The following is a 21,707-nucleotide window of genomic DNA, read 5'->3' as shown; positions in this document are numbered from 1 at the left end:
GAGCCAGTGTACATTGAGACTAAAGGGGGCATTACACGCTACGATATCGTTAATGTTTTATCTTCGGGGTCACGCCGTTAGTGACGCACATCCGGCGTCATTAACGATATCGCAGTGTGTGACACTTTTGTGCGACCTAAAACGATCGCATAAGCGGCCAAAATCGTTTGCCGCGGAGAGGTCGTCCTAAAACCAAAAATCGTTTAACACTCATTAGCGATGTTGTTCCTCGTTCCTGCGGCAGCACACATCGCTGTGTGTGACACTGCAGGAGCGAGGAACATCTCCTTACCACTGGCTATGCGGAAGGAAGGGGTGGGCAGGATGTTACGTCCCGCTCATCTCCGCCCCTCCGCTTCTATTGGACGCCTGCCGTGTGATGTCGCTGTGACGCTGCATGACCCGCCCCCTTAGAAAGGAGGCAGATCGCCGGCCAGAGCGACGTCGCAGGGCAGGTAAGTCCGTGTGACGGGGGTGCGCGATTTTGTGCGCGACGGGCAGCAATATTCCCGTGTTGCACAAACGATGGGGGCGGATACGCACGCTAGCGATATCGGCAATGATATCGTAGCGTGTAAAGCCCCCTTAAGGCCATGTGCGCATATAAGTGCGTTCTGCACTGCAGCGTAAAGTCACAGCTTGTGCAATTCAGAACGCAGCTGAAAAGCTCTGTTCTGAAAGTTTGGTGTCTGCAGAATTCCTACAGAATTTGTGTGTTCTGGATGCTGCCTCTCCCATAGACAGAGTGGAGAAAGCATCCACAACACACAAAACAATTGACATGTTACTTTTTAGAACGCAGCGTTTTGACAGCATGCAAAACGCTGCGTTCTAAAAACCAATATGTGGATGGAATTTGCACAATCTACATAGATTGTGCTGGGGACGCAGGATGCATGCTTTTACGTTGCGGTGCAGAACGCAGCTTAAAAGCATGAAATTCGGCAATGTGCGCACACAGCCTTAGGCCTGTGCCACACATCCGTGCTGCCGGCACGTGTTTGTCATTTTTTACACGTACCGGCGGCACGGAGACACTTTAACCAATGCTACCCTATTGTAGCAGGCACACACACGTAAAACCACACGGAACGTGTGTCCGTGTGCGTTTGTACGTGTGTGCGATTTTCAAAGCGCTGACATGTCAGTGTTTTCTCCGGCAGCACGGGTGTTACACGGCCCGCACCCGTACCACACGGGTGTAGTGTGGATGCGGCCCCGTGTGACACGCGCCGGAGTAAACACACATGTCAGGGAAAAAAATAAAAAACATTAACTCACCTTCTCCAGCCCTCCTGTCTCTGCCGCTGCTGCCTCTTGCTGCCGACCGCCGCTCATTAATCTCATAGAATATTCACTTCACTGCCTGGCAGCAGCAGCAGCGGGGAGACGGGAGGGCTGGAGACCGAGGATCAGCACCACGGACAGCAGCGCGGACAGCAGGGAGGACCAGGTGAGTATAATAATTACTGATTCTACGTGTGCTATCGCGGATAGCACACGTAGAACACACGTGTCACGCACGTACCAGAGACACGTACTTACCTGCACGCAACACGCAGGGAAAATACGTGTCTCTCGGCACGTGCGTGAAATTCACGTGAGTGTGGCAGAGGCCTTAAGGTTCTCTGCATCTTCCCCATTAGCATAGAGGTGCTAAGATATACAAGGGGAGTTAATTGCCACTGAAGTAGGCTAGACATCTCCAGTCCTTACCAGGGACATCATATGGCAACAGAAATGCAATACTGTATTTCCATGTCAAACGTAATCTGATCTCCACACCATTCACAGATATATCCGTGATCAGGGGATATAATCTCTTATGTGGGTACAAGCACCAGGATTTTTGAGTTTAGGAAATAAAAGAAATGTAATACAATCTAAATTATGGACATATCATATCATGTTTCGTGTGTCCAAGATGGAGAAAGTATGCTCAGAAATACACTACAGTTCAAAAGTTTGGGGTCGTTTAGACATTTCCTTATTTTTGAAAGGAAAGCACATTTTTTTCAATGAAGCTAACATTAAATTAAACAGAAATACACTCTATACATTGTTAATGTGGTAAATGACTATTCTAGCGTCAAATGTTTGATTTTTAATGCAATATCTACATAGGTGTGTAGAGGCCCATTTCCATCAACCACCACTCCAGTTTTATAATGGTACATTGTGTTTGCTAACTGTGTTAGAAGGCTAATGGATGTTTAGAAATCCCTTGAAAACCCTTGTGCAACTATGTTAGCACAGCTGAAAACAGTTTTGCTGCTTAGAGAAGCTATAAAACTGACCTTCCTTTGAGCTAGCTGAGAATCTGGAGCATTACATTTGTTGGTTGCATTAAACTCTGAAAATGGCCAGAAAAGAGAACTTTCATGTGAAACTTGACAGTCTATTCTTGGTCTTAGAAATTAAGGATATTCCATGCATGAAATTGCCAAGAAACTGAAGATTTCCTACAACGGTGTGTACTACTCCCTTCAGGGGAGAGCACAAACAGACTCTAACCAGAGTAGAAAGAGAAGTGGGAGGCCCCGCTGCATAACTGATCAACAAGACAAGTATATTAGAGTCTCTAGTTTGAGAAATCGATGCCTCACAGGTCCTCAACTGACAGCTTCATTAAATAGTGCCTGCAAAACGCCATTATCAACGTCTACAGTGAAGAGGTGACTCCGGGATGCTGGCCTTCAGGGTAGAGTAACAAAAAAAAGCCATATCTGAGACTGGCTAATAAAATGAAAAGATTAAAAGAGTGGTTCACTCATATTTATTATTTGCTAGATCGATATTATGTTGAGAAACAATGTTTCTCTCAAATAACTTATGTTGGCAATAGTGCCTGTAAGAGGAGCTATTGCGGACCACTGTTCCCAATCGCTTGACCCCGGGCTCCGTGACCTTGGGAATCCAGTGATGTCACGTCAAGTTCCGGATCACGCGACGTCACCGCGGCCAGCCGCAGTCTTCCTGAGTCACTGGGCTGTGGGCGGTGTTTCACCGCTCGTCACAGTCCAGTATGTCTCCTGCTTGCAGTGCTTTGCTGTGAGGGAGCAGGGAGCTGATGACCTGTCACACTGAGCTATGCTGAGCGGTGAAACACCGCCCACAGCCCAGTGACTCAGTAAGTCTGCGACCGGCTGCGGTGATGTCACATGATCCGATACGTGACGTGACATCACCAGAACCCTGAGGTTAAGGAGCCCGGGGTCATGCAATGGGGAACAGTGGTCCGCAATAGCGCCTCTCAAAGGCAGTATTGCTAACAAAAGATATTTGAGAGAAACATTGTTTTCAACATAATATTGATCTAGCAAATAATAAATATGGGTGAACCACTTCTTTAATATGGGCAAAAGAACACAGACATTGGACAGAGGAAGATTGGAAAAAAGTGTTATGGACAGACGAATCGAAGTTTGAGGTGTTTGGATCGCACAGAAGAATATTTGTGAGACACAGAACAACTGACAAGATGCTGGAAGAGTGCCTGACGCCATCTGTCAAGCATAGTGGAGGTAATGTGATATTCTGGGGTTGCTTTGGTGCTGGTAAAGTGGGAGATTTCTACAATGTAAAAAGGATTTTGAATAAGTAAAGCTATCGCTCCATTTTGCAACGCCATGCCATACCCTGTGAACAGCGTTTGATTGGAGCCAATTTCATCCTACAACAGGACAATGACCCACAGCACACCTCCAAATTATGCATGAACTATTTAGGGAAGAAGCAGGCAGCTGGTATTCTATCTGTAATGGAATGGCCAGCCCAATCACCAGATCTCAACCCTATTGAGCTGTTGTGGGAGCAGCTTGACCGTATGGTACGCAAAAAGTGTCCATCAAGCCAATCCAACTTGTGGGAGAGGCTTCTGGAAGCATGGGGTGAAATATCTCCAGATTACCTCTGTAAATTAACAGCTAGAATGCCAAAGGTCTGCAAAGCTGGAATTGCTGCAAAGGGAGCATTGTTTGACAAAAGCAAAGTTTGAAGGAGAAATTTATCAATTCAAGTAAAAATCATTATTTCTAACCTAGTCAATGTCTGGACTATATTTTCTATTCATTATGCAACTCATTTGATAAATAAAAGTATGATTTTTCATGGAAAAGATAAATTGTCTGGGTGACCCCAAACGTTTGAACTGTAGTGTATGTCTGTCACATTATTGCATTAAGAGGTTCGTCTCCCTGCAAATAATCATTCCCTGAACTAATCAAAATTGTTTTACACTATTTTGACTTTAATGTATTTTTTTATATTTCATCTTTTTTTAACTTTTTAACCATTGCACCTTTTATCATATATATAATCTAAACTATAATAAGTTTGTTCCTTGCTACTCTAAATGTTACCATGAATCCATCACTGGTTTTCTCTCTGTAAATGCTGCTGTTAGAGATTGACAGTGACTTTTAATGCTTCTAACAACAACAGCTGTTGTAAGAAGCAGATGATGGCTGTGTTATACAGTTATCATCTGCCGAGAAAGATGCATAACTATCAGGAGTGCAGAAATTGAAAGTCGCATTTTGTCCAATCTGTCCATTATGGGAATAAGAGTGTTTATTTTCTATACTGTGCCATCACTGTGTGCATTTTCTTTTAGCTTTATGATTTTATATACAGTTATATGAAAAAGTTTGGGCACCCCTATTAAAGTTAACCTTTGTTCTTTATAACAATTTGGGGTTTTGCAACAGCTATTTCAGTTTCATATATCTAATAACTGATGGACTCAGTAATATTTCAGCATTGAAATGAGGTTTATTGTACTAACAGAAAATGTGCAATCCGCGTTTAAACAAAATTTGACTGATGCAAAAGTATGGGCACCTCAACATAAAAGTGACATTAATATTTTGTAGATCCTCCTTTTGCAAAAATAACAGCCTCTAGTCGCTTCCTGTAGCTTTTAATGAGTTCCTGGATCCTGGATGAAGGTATATTTGACCATTCCGGTTTACAAAACAATTCCAGTTCAGTTAAGTTTGATGGTCGCCGAGTATGGACAGGATGCTTCAAATCATCCCACAGATTTTCAATGATATTCAGGTCTGGAGACTGGGATGGCCATTCCAGTACATTGTAATTGTTCCTCTGCATGAATGCCTGAGTAGATTTGGAGCGGTGTCTTGGATGATTGTCTTGCTGAAATATCCATCCCCTGCGTAACTTCAACTTCGTCACTGATTCTTGCACATTATTGTCAAGAATCTGCTGATACTGAGTTGAATCCATGCAACCCTCAACTTTAACAAGATTCCCTGTGCCGGCATTGGCCACACAGCCCCAAAGCATGATGGAACCTCCACCAAATTTTACTGTGGGTAGCAAGTGCTTTTTTTGGAATGCCGTGTTTTTTGCCTCCATGCATAACACCTTTTTGTATGACCAAACAACTCAATCTTTGTTTCATCAGTCCACAGGAGCTTCTTCCAAAATGTAACTGGCTTGTCCAAATGTGCTTTTGCATACCTCAGGCGACTCTGTTTGTGGCGTGCTTGCAGAAACGGCTTCTTTCGCATCACTCTCCCATACAGCTTCTCCTTGTGCAACGTGCACTGTATTGTTGACCGATGCACATTGACACCATCTGCAGCAAGATGAAGCTGCAGGTCTTTGGAGGTGGTCTGTGGATTGTCCTTGACTGTTCTCACCATTCTTCTTCTCTGCCTTTCTGATATTTTTCTTGGCCTTCCACTTCTGGGCTTAACAAGAACTGTCAAATAATAATGAATGAACGAAAAAAGTCTTCAGCTCACCTGCTGCCCGGACTGCTCAGCCTTGCGGGTGCCAGGATCCCACGGTCTATCCTGACCGGTAGCAGAGATGTGGGAAGGAGAGGGAGAGGGAGTGATCCAGCACAATTCCTCCTTGGTTTAAAACATTTAGGATCTTTATTGAAACTTCTTTAAAAACATGGTGAAGACCGAAAATAAACTTGCATAATAAAGGCGCAATTCATGAGGGCTTTACGCGTTTCGGACTGAAAATAAAACCAACTAGTCCTTATGACTAAGGACTAGTTGGTTTTATTTTCAGTCCGAAACGCGTAAAGCCCTCATGAATTGCGCCTTTATTATGCAAGTTTATTTTCGGTCTTCACCATGTTTTTAAAGAAGTTTCAATAAAGATCCTAAATGTTTTAAACCAAGGAGGAATTGTGCTGGATCACTCCCTCTCCCTCTCCTTCCCACATCTTAACAAGAACTGTACCTGTGTTCTTCCATTTCCTTACTATGTTCCTCACAGTGGAAACTGACAGTTTAAATCTCTGAGACAACTTTTTGTATCCTTCCCCTGAACAACTATGTTGAATAATCTTTGTTTTCAGATCATTTGAGAGTTGTTTTGAGGAGCCCATGATGCCACTCTTCATAGGAGATTCAAATAGGAGAACAACTTGAAAGTGGCCACCTTAAATACCTTTTCTCATGATTGGATACACCTGCCTATGAAGTTCAAAGCTCAATGAGGTTACAAAACCAATTTAGTGCTTTAGTAAGTCAGTAAAAAGTAGTTAGGAGTGTTCAAATCAAGAAATTGATAAGGGTGCCCATACTTTTGCACCGGTCAAATTTTGTTTAAATGCGGATTGCATATTTTCTGTTAGTACAATAAACCTCATTTCAATCCAGAAATATTACTCAGTCCATCAGTTATTAGATATATGAAACTGAAATAGCTGTTGCAAAAACCCAAATTGTTATAAAGAAAAAAGGTTAGCATTAATAGGGGTGCCCAAACGTTTTCATATGACTGTAATAGCCCCACGCTGTGACATTAATGCATTAATTATTCTAGTACTGTGAAATTAATGAGTTCTACTCTCTTTATTTTTATAATTCATCTGATCACTCTTAATACCAAACTACAGTTATTGCAAATTGCCACCATAAAAACTGAAGCAGAAAGCTTTGTAGAAACCAAAATTTATGCCAGCCTAAAAATCATTTGGCCAGGACTATAGACTAATATCAATGAGCCTTAGAAAATAAATATAAATTAAAAACTCACCATTTATAATTGTTCTCCTGCAAATTTCCCACAATACCAATCCATATGCCCAAACATCAGTCTGTTTGTAAGATTCAAACGAATTTGTGCGTATTGTTTCATCCAAGACTTCTGGCGCCATGTATCGTTTGGTGCCAACTCTCGGATTGTTTCCAATATCTAGGTACTCACTATTTTGAGAGTGCACCACTGCAAGACCTGATAAAGAGTATACTTTCATTTGATTGCTATCATACTAGATATCATAACATAATAACATATAACATATATAACAAAAAATACAGCTAGTTAAAGATCCGTCACAATTACCAAACCATTAGCTGACTAGCTGAGTATGACATAGTGTACATTGTGCTGGTTGTTAAAACTCTACATCATTAATTAGAAAATGGTGCATCAATAAACATGTCATGTTGGAGGGAAGAAAAATTTGTCAGAGCAAGCAGGTGTCACACGGAGTTTTCCACAAAACTCATTGACTGTCATGGCGGCGTCAGGCTCTGTTCACATTGCAGAGTCTGACACTCTGTCTGATGGTTTCTCTGGTGTTTCTGATCAACTCAGGCAGACCCGGGCGCCAACCTGCTGTCTGCTCATTCATAAACAGGCTAGCAAGAGTTAACCTCTGCTAGCCTGCTTGTTAGGCTTCTTTAATCACATGTTGTAAGAAAGCTAATCACTTCTGATCCTCTCAATTTTAGGCTGGAGGAAATCTTCTCCCTATGCCAACTATAGTTTATGCTGTGCTGGTCTGTGAGTTGTGGTGTCTCAGACATGCTGGGGAAAGAGTTGCTTTGTGCTTGGTGTTGTTGTGGAGATACCCATTATCTTTTTGTTTCCACCCTGCTTTTCTTTTCCACCTAATCTCTTATTGTCTTATACCTCTGTGTGTGCGTGCTGTGTGACAGAGTTTTGGTTTGCCCTGTTTGTCTATTTCTGTGGGTTAAATCACACTCCTGTCCCACCCCCCTGGGAGAGGAGAAGGGGGTATAAGATCAGGGCTGGTCAGGAGTAAGGCCAGGAAGGAGACTCAGATATACCCACCATTAGAGGTATCTCTGAGAATAGTGATAGCACAGGGCCCACCTAGTCTGAGGGTCAGCTTAGGGGACTTGGTTTTACGCTATTCACATAGTCCTTCGTGACAGCAGGACTCTAGATAGGTAAGTCATGGAGATTTTAAAATCAATTTTACTTTCCTGATAGTTTAACAGGTAGCACTCAGTCATCTTCAGGGACATATTACAGTGTATTTGTAGTTAGATGGACAGATTTCCTTCCATGAATAAGCACCAATCCATGCCAAGTTGATCAGTGCTTGTTTAATGGCTCACCCACATGGGCCGATGCAAACTCTATAAAGTCAGAATGATTCTTAAAGCACCACTTCAGCAGGTTTTTTTTTTCAGCGCTGCGTGGTGCTTTAAATTTAAGCACATCATCTAACCTCTAATCTAACCTCATCATATGCTCACATACCAGCAGCTTCACCTTTTACCAATGCCACTCTGATCCTGTAGAGCAGGGGTGGGGAACCTTTTTACTGCCGGGGGCCATTTGGAATTTCCTACTAACCTTTGGGGGCCGCACAACATTATCAACCTGAAAAATAACCCTGCTATATTTGGTCAAACGATTAATTAACTCACCCCTATTGTGGTGGCCGGAGCTGCTTCTCTTTGGTGCGATTGTGATGTTCGGTGATATTGATCATCTTGTTTCTCACAGCTGCTTTTCCAGGTTTGTCTCTGTCTGGAGATGCTGGGGGCATACACATCACAGGAGGGGCCGGGGCGCATAAATTACAGGAGACACTGGGAGTACACATCACAGGAGGGGCTGGGGCATATACATCACAGGAGGGGCTGGGGCATATACATCACAGGAGGGGCTGGGGCATATACATCACAGGAGGGGCTGGGGCATATACATCACAGGAGGGGCTGGGGCATATACATCAGTAGGGGGCATGGACAGCCCTGGCGGTGGCACAGACATGACTGGGGACACACACAGCACTGGGTGGCAGCACGCACTGCACTGGGTGGCAGCACGGACTGCACTGGGTGGCAGCACGGACTGCACTGGGTGGCAACACGGACTGCACTGGGTGCCAGCACGGACTGCACTGGGTGGCAGCACGGACTGCACTGGGTGGCAGCACTAGGGAGACAGACAGGTCTGGGGGAACATAGACATCAACAGGAGAGCACGGACTGGGGAGCATAGAAAGCAGTGGGAGGGTACAGACAGCAGTAGCGAGTTAAGAGCACTGAGGGGTGGCACACAGCACTGGGGAGCATGGACAGCATAAGGGGGGCACAGACAGCACTCACCGTGGCATGGACAGCACTGGTGGCAGCATGGACAGCATTAGGTGGTGCGGACAGCACTGGTGGGGGGGGCATAGACATCACCCAGGGGGTACAGACAGCACTAGGGGGGCACGGACAGCAGTGAGGGATTACACCGCGCTGAGGGGGTACACAGCACTGTGGTGTACACAGCATTAGGGGGTACACACAGCACTAGGGGGTACACACAGCACCTGGGGGTACACACTGTACTAGGAGGTACACAGCATGAGGGGGTACACACAGCACGAGGGGGTACACAGCACGAGGGGGTACACAGCACGAGGGGGTACACACAGCATTAAGGGGTACACAGCACGAGGGAGTACACACAGCATTAAGGGGTACACAGCACGAGGGAGTACACACAGCATTAAGGGGTACACACAGCATTAGGGGGTACACACAGCATTAGGGGGTACTCACTGTACTAGGGGGTACTCACTGTACTAGGGGGTACTCACTGTACTAGGGGGTACACACTGCACTAGGGGGTACACACTGCACTAGGGGGTACACACTGCACTAGGGGGTACACACAGCATTGGGGGGTACATACAGCACGAGGGGGTACACACAGCACTAGGGGGTACATACAGCACTGGGGGGTACACACTGTACTAGGAGGTACACAGCATGAGGGGGTACACACAGCATGAGGGGGTACACACAGCACGAGGGGGTATACACAGCACGAGGGGGTACACACAGCACGAGGGGGTACACAGCACGAGGGGGTACACACAGCATTAAGGGGTACACACAGCATTAAGGGGTACACACAGCATTAAGGGGTACACACAGCATTAGGGGGTACTCACTGTACTAGGGGGTACTCACTGTACTAGGGGGTACACACTGCACTAGGGGGTACACACTGCACTAGGGGGTACATACAGCACGAGGGGGTACATACAGCATTGGGGGGTACATACAGCACGAGGGGGTACACACAGCATTGGGGGGTACACACAGTACGAGGGGGTACACAGCACTGAGCGGGGGGGGGCAGCGATGGGTTGAGTACTCGCAGTGAGGGGGAGGGAGAGTCACACACACAGCACAGTTTCGGGAGGCTGGTAAACCTGCTGCAGCTCTTCTGTGTGACTTTATCGCAGCGTGCTGCTTACCCGCCCACCAGAGCACACAGGCCGGGGATAAGCCTAGAATGTATGGGCTGCAGTCAGGTCCTGGAAGTCAGGATCTGGAGAGAGCCCGTACATTCTAGCATCTACCCACAGGGCATCAGGCAGTGGGATTTAAAGGGCCGGCAGCGGCTGCCACCAAAGCACAATGGTCCCCGGGAATGTGCCCGGGGGCCGCATAAAATGTCGTCACGGGCCGTATACGGCCCGCGGGCCGGAGGTTCCCCACCCCTGCTGTAGAGTCATCTTGTGCTCGTAACTTCTGGCTGGTCAGAACTCATAAGTTACGTCACAAGTGGTCAATGGTACTCTATGAGAGCCAAAAAAAATCACTCTTATAGACTTGTACTGAGTTGTGACCATGAAACACTGGAGCTGCCGACTAGTTACAAATCACAGGAGACCGATCGGAGATTCATTGGAAACAGAAGAGGAGGGTGGCAAATGAGAATAAGGCAGAGGGCAGGAGACTTAGCTTAAAAGCACCAGCGGTGCAATAAAAAAAAACGCTATAGTGGTGCTTTAAAGAGATTGTCTGGGATTAAACAATACAAGTGAACAGGAGATAAAGTGCAGTTCCAGCTCACTAAACAATGTAAGGGGCTGCTGAATTCTACCCCATACATTTCTTGTTTGCAGATGTCAGTTGCAAGGTATTCAACTCCCACAAATTCTATACTGATGACATATCGGAAGATAAGGTCATGATATGTTTGGTCCCAGACACACTTTACTTGTTAGTTTTACTGAATAACAACACATAAAACATAAAGAAAATATACAAAATATTTGGATAATCCATTTGGTTCAAATTCTATATTGATATTAAGGGGTCAATAATCACAGTAGGGTTATGGGCTCTTTTTACTGCTAACCCATACCTAGATCTGCAATACAACATTGTTTATTGGATTTCACAAGGATGTTTCTGCTCTTCAGGTCTCTATGTGCAATGGCTGGTTTCCCCTGGGTGCCAAATATTTCCACATGAAGGTGCACCAATCCAAAAATAATAGATACGGCAAGCTGCAAGCAACCTTCTGGATCAACCGTTGTCCTCTGGAGATAGTCGTATAAAGATCCATTGTCGTGATAATGAGTAATAAGCCACAGTTGAGTGCTGGAGTTCCGAGAAGTCATGTCAGATGCAATAAAACCTAAAAAGGAGATGCTAAACATGTTATCCAGCTTTAGAAATCCATGGCTCATAATATTTTCTTATCTGAAGCTACTATGTTTAGCAGATTTATTGATAAACTTACTATACAGATAGGTGTAGAATGCTTTGTATAAGGAATGGATAATTCGTATGATAAATTTCAAAAACTCAACATCTTTTAAGGGTTGGTCCATTACCCAAAAATGTCCTTTCTAAATATCTATCCATTTAACAATGTTTGAAATTAACTTTAAAGGAAACACCTGTCACCAGATTTGGCCCCTATAAGCTGCAGCCACCACCAGTGAGCTCTTTTATATGGTATTCTAGAATACCGTACAAAAGAGCCCAGGCTGCTCTGTATAAATGAAAAAAAAAACACTTTTATTATACTCAACTAGGAGGCGAGCCAGTCCGATGGGTGACGCTGCTCTCCACTCCCGGGCCTCCTCTCTGTGGCATTCACCGTCCTCCTTCTACCCAGCCTCATGTGGATGACATGTCCTACATCATCCACACAGGCTGGCATTGCGGTCCTGCGCAAGTGCACTTTGATCTGCCCTGTGTAGCGCCTCTGAGACTGGGTGCTACAGGGTATTGTATTTTATGTATTTTTATGTATTTTATAATGTCCGTCCACCCTGAGCAGGAAGGGGTTAAAGCCTGGTAAGTTTCGTTTCTGCTCACACAGCCTCACACACACACAGACAGAGGGAACATTCCTTAGGTGGGGGCATGTGCCAGAGGGAGTTACAAAACAGACAGTTTAGTTTCAGTTTACTTAAGAACACTTGGAGACCAGAGAGAGAGTGGACGCAGTGACCAGCTCCCTGACAGCTCTCTCAGGGAGGCAGAGCAGAGGAGCCACCAGGTCCAGATTGGTTATACACCCATTCCTTACCTGGGACCGGGCGAGTGGATGGCTGAGGACCCCAAAGCTGAGAGAGATGCCAGTTAGGAGGCTCCAGGTCCATTAGCCGGCAGAGACTTGGAATGGGAGAGGTGGCTAGCCGGGAAGAAGTGGAGAGCCTGGGACTGGTAGTCATGTGGCATGGAGGAGAAGAGGGTTACAGAGGGGAGGATGTTGTTGCCCCCTTGGAACCAGCGCAGCTTCAGGTGGCAGAGTAGTGTGTCCCAAGAGCTCCAGAGACCAGGAGAGGACCACCACACGAGCGCACAAAAAGGAGAAAGCCCACAGGCTGCTCTACCATACTTCAACCTCTGCCCTGCCTGGGAACAACCAGAGTCATTGCAGTAAAGAAAGAACTGTGAGTAAACAAAATCTGAAACCCACAACCCAGTGACTCTGACTCGGTTTGTCGTCGCCTTGTGATCCGGCGATTCCCAGTTCCCCGTTCTCCCTCCCGGGGGCCGCTCCGCCTGTGGGGGGGGGCGATATCATCCCGGCTGCACCCCAACATCTCCCTCGGTAAGGTACCCTGCAGCGGCGGCCTTATCCCTGGCCGCACACCACAGGTGGTGTGGTCAACATCATCCGTTCCACTCCTGGAGGAGGATAGGTCAGAGGAAGGATCCACAGCGGAGGAGGCCGGAACCCCAGTCACCACCGTAACTAGTGACTACCTCTCCAGGAACAATCTTTGCTAGCCTCCCTTTACTGTGCACCACGGGGCCACGGAACTGGGTCAGCCCACGACTTCTACAAACCATTAGCCCAGCGACGGGTATACAAGGTACGGACTGAAGCTCCTATCTTGAGCTCCGTGTGGTGTCACACCTGCTTAGGGCAGAACACAGTATTGTAGTGCACATAAGCGGGTGGTCTTTATCCTTTCCTGGCGCCTACGCATTACAGTACTTTGATATGCCCTCGACAGGGCAGATCAAAGTGCGCCTGTGCAGGACTCTTTAATACAGTATCTTGTAGTGCTCATCTCTGAAGATATCCTGGTTCCATGGCTGTGATTGAAGCTGAGGGAGAGGTGAGTGCAACTTCTATCTTCTGTCTCCTCCGCCACGTCTTCTAACTGAAAGAATATGTCAACAGGAGGCGGAAATCAAAGCAGTGCGTGAAATCAGCACCGCCCCACAGCTTCTACTACTGTCTTCAAATGTATTGTGATCAGGGGACAGTGCTAATGTCACTCACACAACTATCACCGCCCCTAATAACGATTCATTTGAGGGTGGTGCTAGAAGCTTTGGAGAGGAGTTGGAGTCACTCACTGATTCTGTCTCCACCTTTTCATGACATCTTGTTTCACAGGAGATTTGGTGGCAGAGATAGAAGAAGAGTCAATGAGTCTGTGGAAATCATCTGACTGCACTCTGAGTGAAGTCCGATTTCCAAGGACTCACAAAATGGAGAAAGTAGAGAAATTTTGTTCTCCATCTTCTCCTTACAATATGCTACGATTCCCTCATCCAAAAGATTTGGATCACACTATTCTGACACTCGGATCAAACTGATTTTAACAAATAGGAGAGTCTACGGCCGTCTGCCCCTATCCTTACTGAGAGCAAAACAAGTTGGAAGAAATAATGGAATTGAATGCAGGTAAGTAGAAAAACATGTAATAAGCATATAACATGTGGTTTGCTAATATAGGGTATTTCTTTGTGAGAGGAATTAGGCTTTGGGGTACCCTGTACCAAGTTCACCATTTAATACATAATATCATGTTCTAAGTCCAGGAATGTGCAGAAACTCTTCTGTCCTAATGTACAGAATGTTGGAAGAGTTCAGACTCCCTGTGGTGCAATCATTTGGTAAGTCTAGACTACAGTCTAGATTTAAGAGTGTGGTTTTATACTATGGAATGGCAGCCCTCAAAGTAATTTCATCCATCCATTATCAGTGCATGTGTATAATTAATGAGACGCTAACCAAAATGGATTATCGAAAATGTTGCAGGATTATATAATGGAGTAGAATATATTGCAGTCTTTTTAACAACAAATATAACTATACCTTACCCAAAATATTTTCATGACGTAACAAAACTGTGTTGTAAATTTCTGTTTCTCTAAACCATGACTGTTCATCCCGAGAAGAAAATATTTTGACAGCCACATTTTCCCCCTGCCACAAGCCTCTCCATACTTCTCCATATCGCCCTTTACCTAAATAATGAAAAACAAAAGCAATCAGGTTATATTTACAAGTATTGGCTTCAGTTCTATCGTGTAGATAACAACAAATTGTAAATTACATATAAACAGGGGTTTTCAGAGCCTCATTCACATGTTGTGGAAAATAATCTCTATAGATTTGGTGGCATTTTACAATCTATAGTGTTCATTTGATCTTGATTTTGGATTTGTCACCTCGACCATTGGAATACAAATGGTAACATTTTTGGCCACATTTGCAAAAAAAATACAAAACCGAATTCACACACTCCAAGTGAAGCAGATTTCAGGGTATGATTTGATTCTAGATTATTAATTTTACAGCGGTCACCTCTCCACCAGAGCCTGCTCCTGCAACATCTGCTACTGTCATCAGGCACTGCTGTATTCACTCTGTAGGTGGTGCTGGTGATAGATGAGAAGTCAGTGGCAGAAACTCTGGAGAGTGCAAGCTCCACCTATCCAATGAGGTTAGTGTGGCTGGGACCTGCAGTACTTCACAGACTGACAGTGGATGTGTGTACTGTCCAACTGAAGTAATCAGCTTCTAGCTTCAGTCTATCATAAAGCACCACACCGTATTCAAGTGATCAGCTTTCTGCTGGAAACTGCCAGATATAGCTTGTGCTTCCCTGGTTAGGTTTTGTAGTTCCCCAGGTCTGTATTTGTGTTTTTTCTGTTTGATCTTGGTCTGTTTTTCTAATGATTCTCGTGCCTGTCAATTTGGGACCTTGGTGTCATCTCAGTGTTGACCCAACTACTCTACAGATCCTGATTTTGCCCTCTTCGTGACCTCCCGGCTTTGACCCTGCTTGGCGCCTATTCCTGTCTCTGGACTGCAGCCCATCCATAGGCACCAATCTCCTGGATCCAGTTGTAAATCCAGATCCCTGTATAGGGTTTAAATTGTGTCAGAGTTTTTCGGTTTTCTGCCCAACAGAGCAGCTGGTGCCTAGTTTGTCTGAGATAGCCGTTTTGTGTCTATGGTCTCGGACAGACATCACAACAGCATGCCTCATATATTGTGGATCCAGCATCAATTGCACCTAACGTTAAGGCTAAAATCTGTATAACATACAGAATGTGGTTTTGCCTTTGATTTTAGGCCATTTTTGTAGTTCAATTTTTTTACTGTCCCTTTATATGTGCACACACCAAATATATTACTTTACAACTCATTGTTAAAATGTCACATTTTTATTAAACTTCATAGCTCTTTTAGATTCTGCCCTTTTTTAAATTGAGTCCCCCAGGATGGGTAACATTATGGATCATTTAGGCTACTTTCACACAACAGTTTTTTTCCATCAGGCACAATCCGGAAAAAACGGATAAAACCGATCCGGCATCAGATCCGTTTTATCCCCATTTGTATTAGCGCCGGATTGTGCTGGATGGCATTGCGTTGCATCCGGCTTTTGCCATATCCGGCGTAATTGGCTAATGCGGCGGCCGGATGGAACGTCTCTTGTAACGTTTTTTGTCTCTGACAAAAAAACGCATTGCGCCGCGGCGGCGTAATTTACAGTGGAAGCCTATGGACGCCGGATCCAGCGTAATGCGGCAAAAACCGGATGTGGCCGCCGGATCCGTTTTTTTAAACCGAGCATGCTCCAATTTATTGTAAAAAACGGATCTGGAAAAAAAACAGATGAAACAGATGCAAAAATGAATGCGCTGGATCTAAAAAAAAAAAAGGATCCGGCGCATCCGTTTTTGCATATTCTGCGCCGGATCCGTTACATCAGGCACACGCCGGATTGTGCCTGATGCCAAAAAACTGATGTGTGAAAGTAGCCTTAGGAGTACTTCTCACATAGTGAGATCGCTGCTGAGTCACAGGTTTTGTGACGTACCAGTGACCTCATCAGCGATCTCGCTGTGTGTGACACTAAGCAGCGACCTGGCCCCTGCTGTGAAATCGCTGATCGTTACACACAGTGCTAGTTCATTTTTTGCTCGCTGCTCTCCCGCTGTGAAGCACACATCGCTGTGTTTGACAGCGAGAGAGCAACGATCTGAATGTGCAGGGAGCAGGGAGCCGGCGTCTGGAAGCTGCGGACGCTGGTAACCAAGGTACACTTCGGGTAACCAAGCGAAGCGCTTTGCTTGGTTACCCGATATTTACCTTGGTTACTAGGGTACGCCGCTCTCAGGCTGCCAGTGCTGGCTCCCTGCACACGTAGCCAGAGTACACATCGGGTAACTAAGCGAAGCGATTTGCTTGGTTACCCGATATTTACCTTGGTTACTAGCGTACGCCGCTCTCAGGCTGCCAGTGCTGGCTCCCTGCACACGTAGCCAGAGTACACATCGGGTAATTAAGCGAAGCACTTTGCTTAGTAACCTGATGTGTACCCTGGCTACGAGTGCAGGGAGCCAGCGCTAAGCGGTGTGCGCTGGTAACCAGGGTAAATATTGGGTAACCAAGCAAAACATTTTGCTTAGTTACCCGATATTTACCTTGGTTACCAAGCGCAGCATCGTTTCCACGAGTTGCTGGTGGCTGGTCACTGGTCGCTGGTGAGATCTGTCCTATTGACAGCTGACCAGCGACCATGTAACAACGCACCAGCGATCCTAACCAGGTCATATCGTAGTCGGAATCGCTGGTACGTTGTTTAGTGAGACGGTACCCTTAGTCACCATAATGAATACTTATGCAACATCCTATAAAGTCACTGTGGCCTTTTAACTGTTCCCTTAAAGGGAATAGATCAGCCTGATTTCACATCCCCACAAAAAAAAAAAAAAATTCTATGTGCACTTAGGTCTTTCAAAGACAAATCCAGCAATTCCTTGGACAAAGCCATTTTTCCTCCATTACTGAAAAATCAGTGTTTGAATTGATATATAATTGAGGCTGAACTGCTATGTTAGATTTGAAGCCTCTGTCACTCCAGCTCTAGTCCTCGCTCAGCGCTGCCTCCTCCTGCTTGACTGGCAACCTTCAGGCTATGTCCGCACGTTGCTTTTTACCTGCTTTTTACCTGCTTTTTTGCTGCTTTTTCAACTGCAGCGTTTAATGCCAAAATGGTTCTGTTCTGCTTTTCAAGCAAAGTCTATGGGAATTTGGGTTTCTTGTCCGCACTATGCAGTTCAAACTGCAGCCTTTTTGTTGCAGAACTTTGGTCAAAAACTCAGCTTTGCAGTGCAAAACCCATTTTTGCCATTTGGGTTTTGCACTGCAAAGCTGAGTTTTTGACCAAAGTTCTGCAACAAAAAGGCTGCAGTTTGAACTGCATAGTGCGGACAAGAAACCCAAATTCCCATAGACTTTGCTTGAAAAGCAGAACAGAACCATTTTGGCATTAAACGCTGCAGTTGAAAAAGCAGCAAAAAAGCAGGTGAAAAGCAGGTAAAAAGCAACGTGTGGACATAGCCTTATACTGTGCAACTTTAAACAAAGGAATCATCAGTCAAGCAGTAGGAGGTGGTGCAGGATAGGAAATAGAGTTGGAGTGACATAGGCTTCTGATCAAGAAAGTGCTCTTAAGCCCTTATTTGAATATCAATTCAAACAAATGCTGATTTCTCGGTCAATGAGGAATGACCTGACCATGTAAAGTTATTTCTGGACTTTGAAAGAGCTACATATAAATAGTTTGAGGTATGAAATTCTGCTGATTCTCTTTAAGCAATCACTTAATTAGTCATTGTGATTATCATGAGCTGTAGAGCAACTGAGTGTGACTACAGCTCAGTATTTGTATGTCCTAGCCATTCAAGCAGATGAATATACACATTCATTAGCACAGCATTAGGAACATACTGGATAAAAAATGAGACTGAATTGCAAGCGGAATCAAGATGGTCATCTTTACTTAACTGGAACAGCCATCCCTAGGTAGAAGTGGGTTAATAAGATTATGTACTCGTTCACACAATGTTTTTTTTTATCAGATATCACTTGGACCAATGTTATTCAATGTGGCTGTGCTGATCAAGATTTTTTTCTCATGCTGATTCGATATAAGGCCAGAGTCACACTTGCGAGTGCCTCGCGTGTAACTCGCGCGAGTCTCTCATTGAATCATCCGGCATGGACTTGCACTCTCCTGACAGGAGCGGGTCGGTTGCATGTATGTCTATGCAGCTGAGATTCTCCTGTCCTGAGAGTGTGAGTCCATGCTGGGTGATTCAATGAGAGACTCGCGCGAGTTACACGCGAGGCACTCGCAAGTGTGACTCTGGCCTAAGAAAAAAACACAGCATGCTGCGCAAATCGCACTCATCCATTCAAGTCTATGGATTAATTGGACTCATCCTACTGCACTCGGATGACATATGAGTGCAGTCCAATTTTGGCAGACTCACACAATGGAGAAGATGGAAAAATTCTGGCCAAAAATAACTGATATAAATGTGGACAGTTTTTCTCGTGCTTGAAAAAAACTGACATGTGAATGAGGCCCTAGGTTGGCTTTGCATGTCTGAATATAATTTGCCATGTCAGGGAGAGCTGTGGTTCTCCTTACCTAAATTCAACAGGCTCATAGGGTAAGACCAAGATCCCTCAATGAATGTTTGGTAAGTTTTTGATATTTTATTTGCTTGCAGTGTTGAATGTGTTTGTCACAATATGGATATGGGCCAGAGTCTCTCTTTGCCATCTGAGACTCTTCACTGTAAATGTATTCCCTTTCCTTTGGTGCTGAAGGGGTTAATGTCAGTTTTGCTTTCCAGCAGCTTCTGACTTCTGGACTCAGCTGTTTCTGGTTGATGATCACTCCCTTGACCTATATATGGTCACATCTCTCAGTATAGGGCACCAGTTATTCTGAATCCATTCTGTAGCTAGGCCTTGAGGTGGAAGGAGCTGCTGGAGCCCTTGTTGCTGTGAAGTGGTGTAGGCTGCACTCCTGTTGTCTGACTGCAGCTGTGAAGCTGGACTTTATCACTTTATCCTTTTGTTGTTTCCCCTATCTTTGGTACCTTTCCTTCATATAGTATTACTGCAGCAGGGACTAGTGATCCTTACCTGCCAGCTCACTAGCCAGGGTTTTTACAGGATCTCTCAGGGCTTTAGGTATCCTGCTGGGTGACAGGTGCAGAACCTGTATAGGGACTGGCTAGGAGTGCAGGATGCAGCTGCAAGTGAGTGCAGGAGGTGTCCAATCATACCCTTCCCTAGCACCAGGGCCCACCACTGTTATAGTGTCCCCAGTGTACCCCTTGTTTGTTGTGGTGAAACCCCTGTTTGTTAAGTGTCTTCCCTTATGACGGACCTTCCCCAAGTACGTGTGTGACTGTTTTTCTCAAGTTCTCACCTGTCTTTTTTGTCTTCTTTTGCTATGACATGTTTTAACCCCCTTCCCAACATGCAGCGTACATGTACAGCAAAAATAGAGTGGGTTCGCAGGCTGGTAATGGCGGCATATTACATCCAAAACAAGCCTTCAACAGCTGCAGGTTGAGCTGAACTTCACCCGTAACTGTTATTCTACTAAATCTCACTACCAATTGAGGGCATATCTTTCTATGTACCCATTTGCCACCCCATAATGCCGAATGAGCTGCTGAAGACCCATGTGCCTAAAATCATGGAACCCCATTGAAACTCAGCCTGGGGCTGTGCTTCATAGGAGACCATCATTTTTACAATATACACATATACTGGAGTATTTGTGTATAAACTAAAGTACAAGTGATAAGATGATTGCAGACTCAAATTCCCTAAAGCTATGTTCCCATGATGAGCTTTTGGTGAGTTTTTGCAATCAGATCATAGCTGCAGAGGAGAGGGAGGGATAATCTCCCTATGTCCTCCATTGCCAGCTGATTCGAATATCGCACTGCACTCCGGTGTCATCTGAGTGCAGTGCAATGTTTTACTCACACCTATAGACTTGTATGGGTGTGAGTGAATATGGATCGGATTACACCCGCAGTCCAATTAGGGCTGACAAAATAATCGCAGATGGGAACGGCCCCATAGAGTAACATGTGTCCGAGTGGAATGCGATTTTTTTTATTGCATTCCACTCAGTCCGTTTTACTTGCCGTGTGTCCTAGCCCTTACGTCTCCACTCGTATCATGCTGTGATTTTTTTCCCAACATTAAATACAGCTGGGAAATAATAGACAGATCTGCTGTGCCTCATTGAAAAATATTGGTCCAAGTGCAATACCTTTTTTTCTGAGCCGCATTATACGCTAGTGTGAGTGAGCCCTTAAAGTAGAAGTAATTGTTGACTCTTACCTACACATTCCACAAGGGTAACTTGACGAGCCACAGTTCTTTGTACCAGGAATGGTAGTCCTGAGCCACTACCAGTAGTACAGTCTAAGAGATCCTGCCAAAATGAAGGTATATCTGGTTATACAGTGCATACTGAATTAATGGGAATCAAGAAACCCATTTAGATACATGGTATGAGCTAATAAGTGAAAACTTGGCTAGGGAATCTGTAGAATAAAATGTACATCCTTATTTCATACATTTAAATCCAATACAATTCCAAGAAGGGTCTCCAGTTCAGAAAAAAAAACATAGCAGACCTACGCATTTCAGTGACATACCTTAGCTATGCCTTAGGTATACCACGACCTAGGCATACCGTTGAAACGCGTTGGTCTGCTATGTTTATTTCTCAATGTCTGAACAACTTGGAATTGTAGTGGATTTGCATCTATGACATTAAAATGTATCTTTTATTCTACATATTCCCTAGACAGGTCTGTTTTCTCTTGAAGATAGTTTCAGGTGTTGCTCTGTCACCTCTGTGCTGGGGATATACAGTATATGCAACAGTGAACACTACTTCCCAGTAAGCTCACTTTCACTCTCTTCATAAATGTATTAGTGGTTTAATCCCATTTGTCATTTATAAATCTTAAATGAACAATATATTATATTAGTAAAATAAACAAGTAATATAGACATATAATAGACTTTATATTCAACTGGTGAGCTTCAACTAAATCCTA

At 44.8% G+C, this 21,707-nt stretch overlaps 1 protein-coding gene across 2 annotated transcripts in view; it reads right to left on the bottom strand.

Annotated features, from left to right (window-relative positions):
• The window catches only part of ACVRL1 (activin A receptor like type 1), a 127,265-nt gene that overhangs the window by 42,203 nt on the left and 63,355 nt on the right, over window positions 1–21,707 (bottom strand). The window contains exons 5-8 of one of the 2 annotated variants that reach the window (XM_075336900.1): window positions 20,980–21,073; window positions 14,622–14,768; window positions 11,407–11,682; window positions 7,027–7,224 (exon numbers count right to left, since the gene is read on the bottom strand). In XM_075336900.1, coding sequence (XP_075193015.1) covers window positions 7,027–7,224; window positions 11,407–11,682; window positions 14,622–14,768; window positions 20,980–21,073 — 715 coding nt within the window. The remainder of the gene's footprint in view (window positions 1–7,026; window positions 7,225–11,406; window positions 11,683–14,621; window positions 14,769–20,979; window positions 21,074–21,707) is intronic. The other variant, XM_075336901.1, reaches the window with a different exon arrangement.

This window comes from Anomaloglossus baeobatrachus, chromosome 2, assembly GCF_048569485.1.
Source record: "Anomaloglossus baeobatrachus isolate aAnoBae1 chromosome 2, aAnoBae1.hap1, whole genome shotgun sequence".
Lineage (NCBI taxonomy): Eukaryota > Metazoa > Chordata > Amphibia > Anura > Aromobatidae > Anomaloglossus > Anomaloglossus baeobatrachus.
Note: the sequence above shows the minus strand (reverse complement) of the source record. Positions and strands in the feature narration are given on the sequence as shown.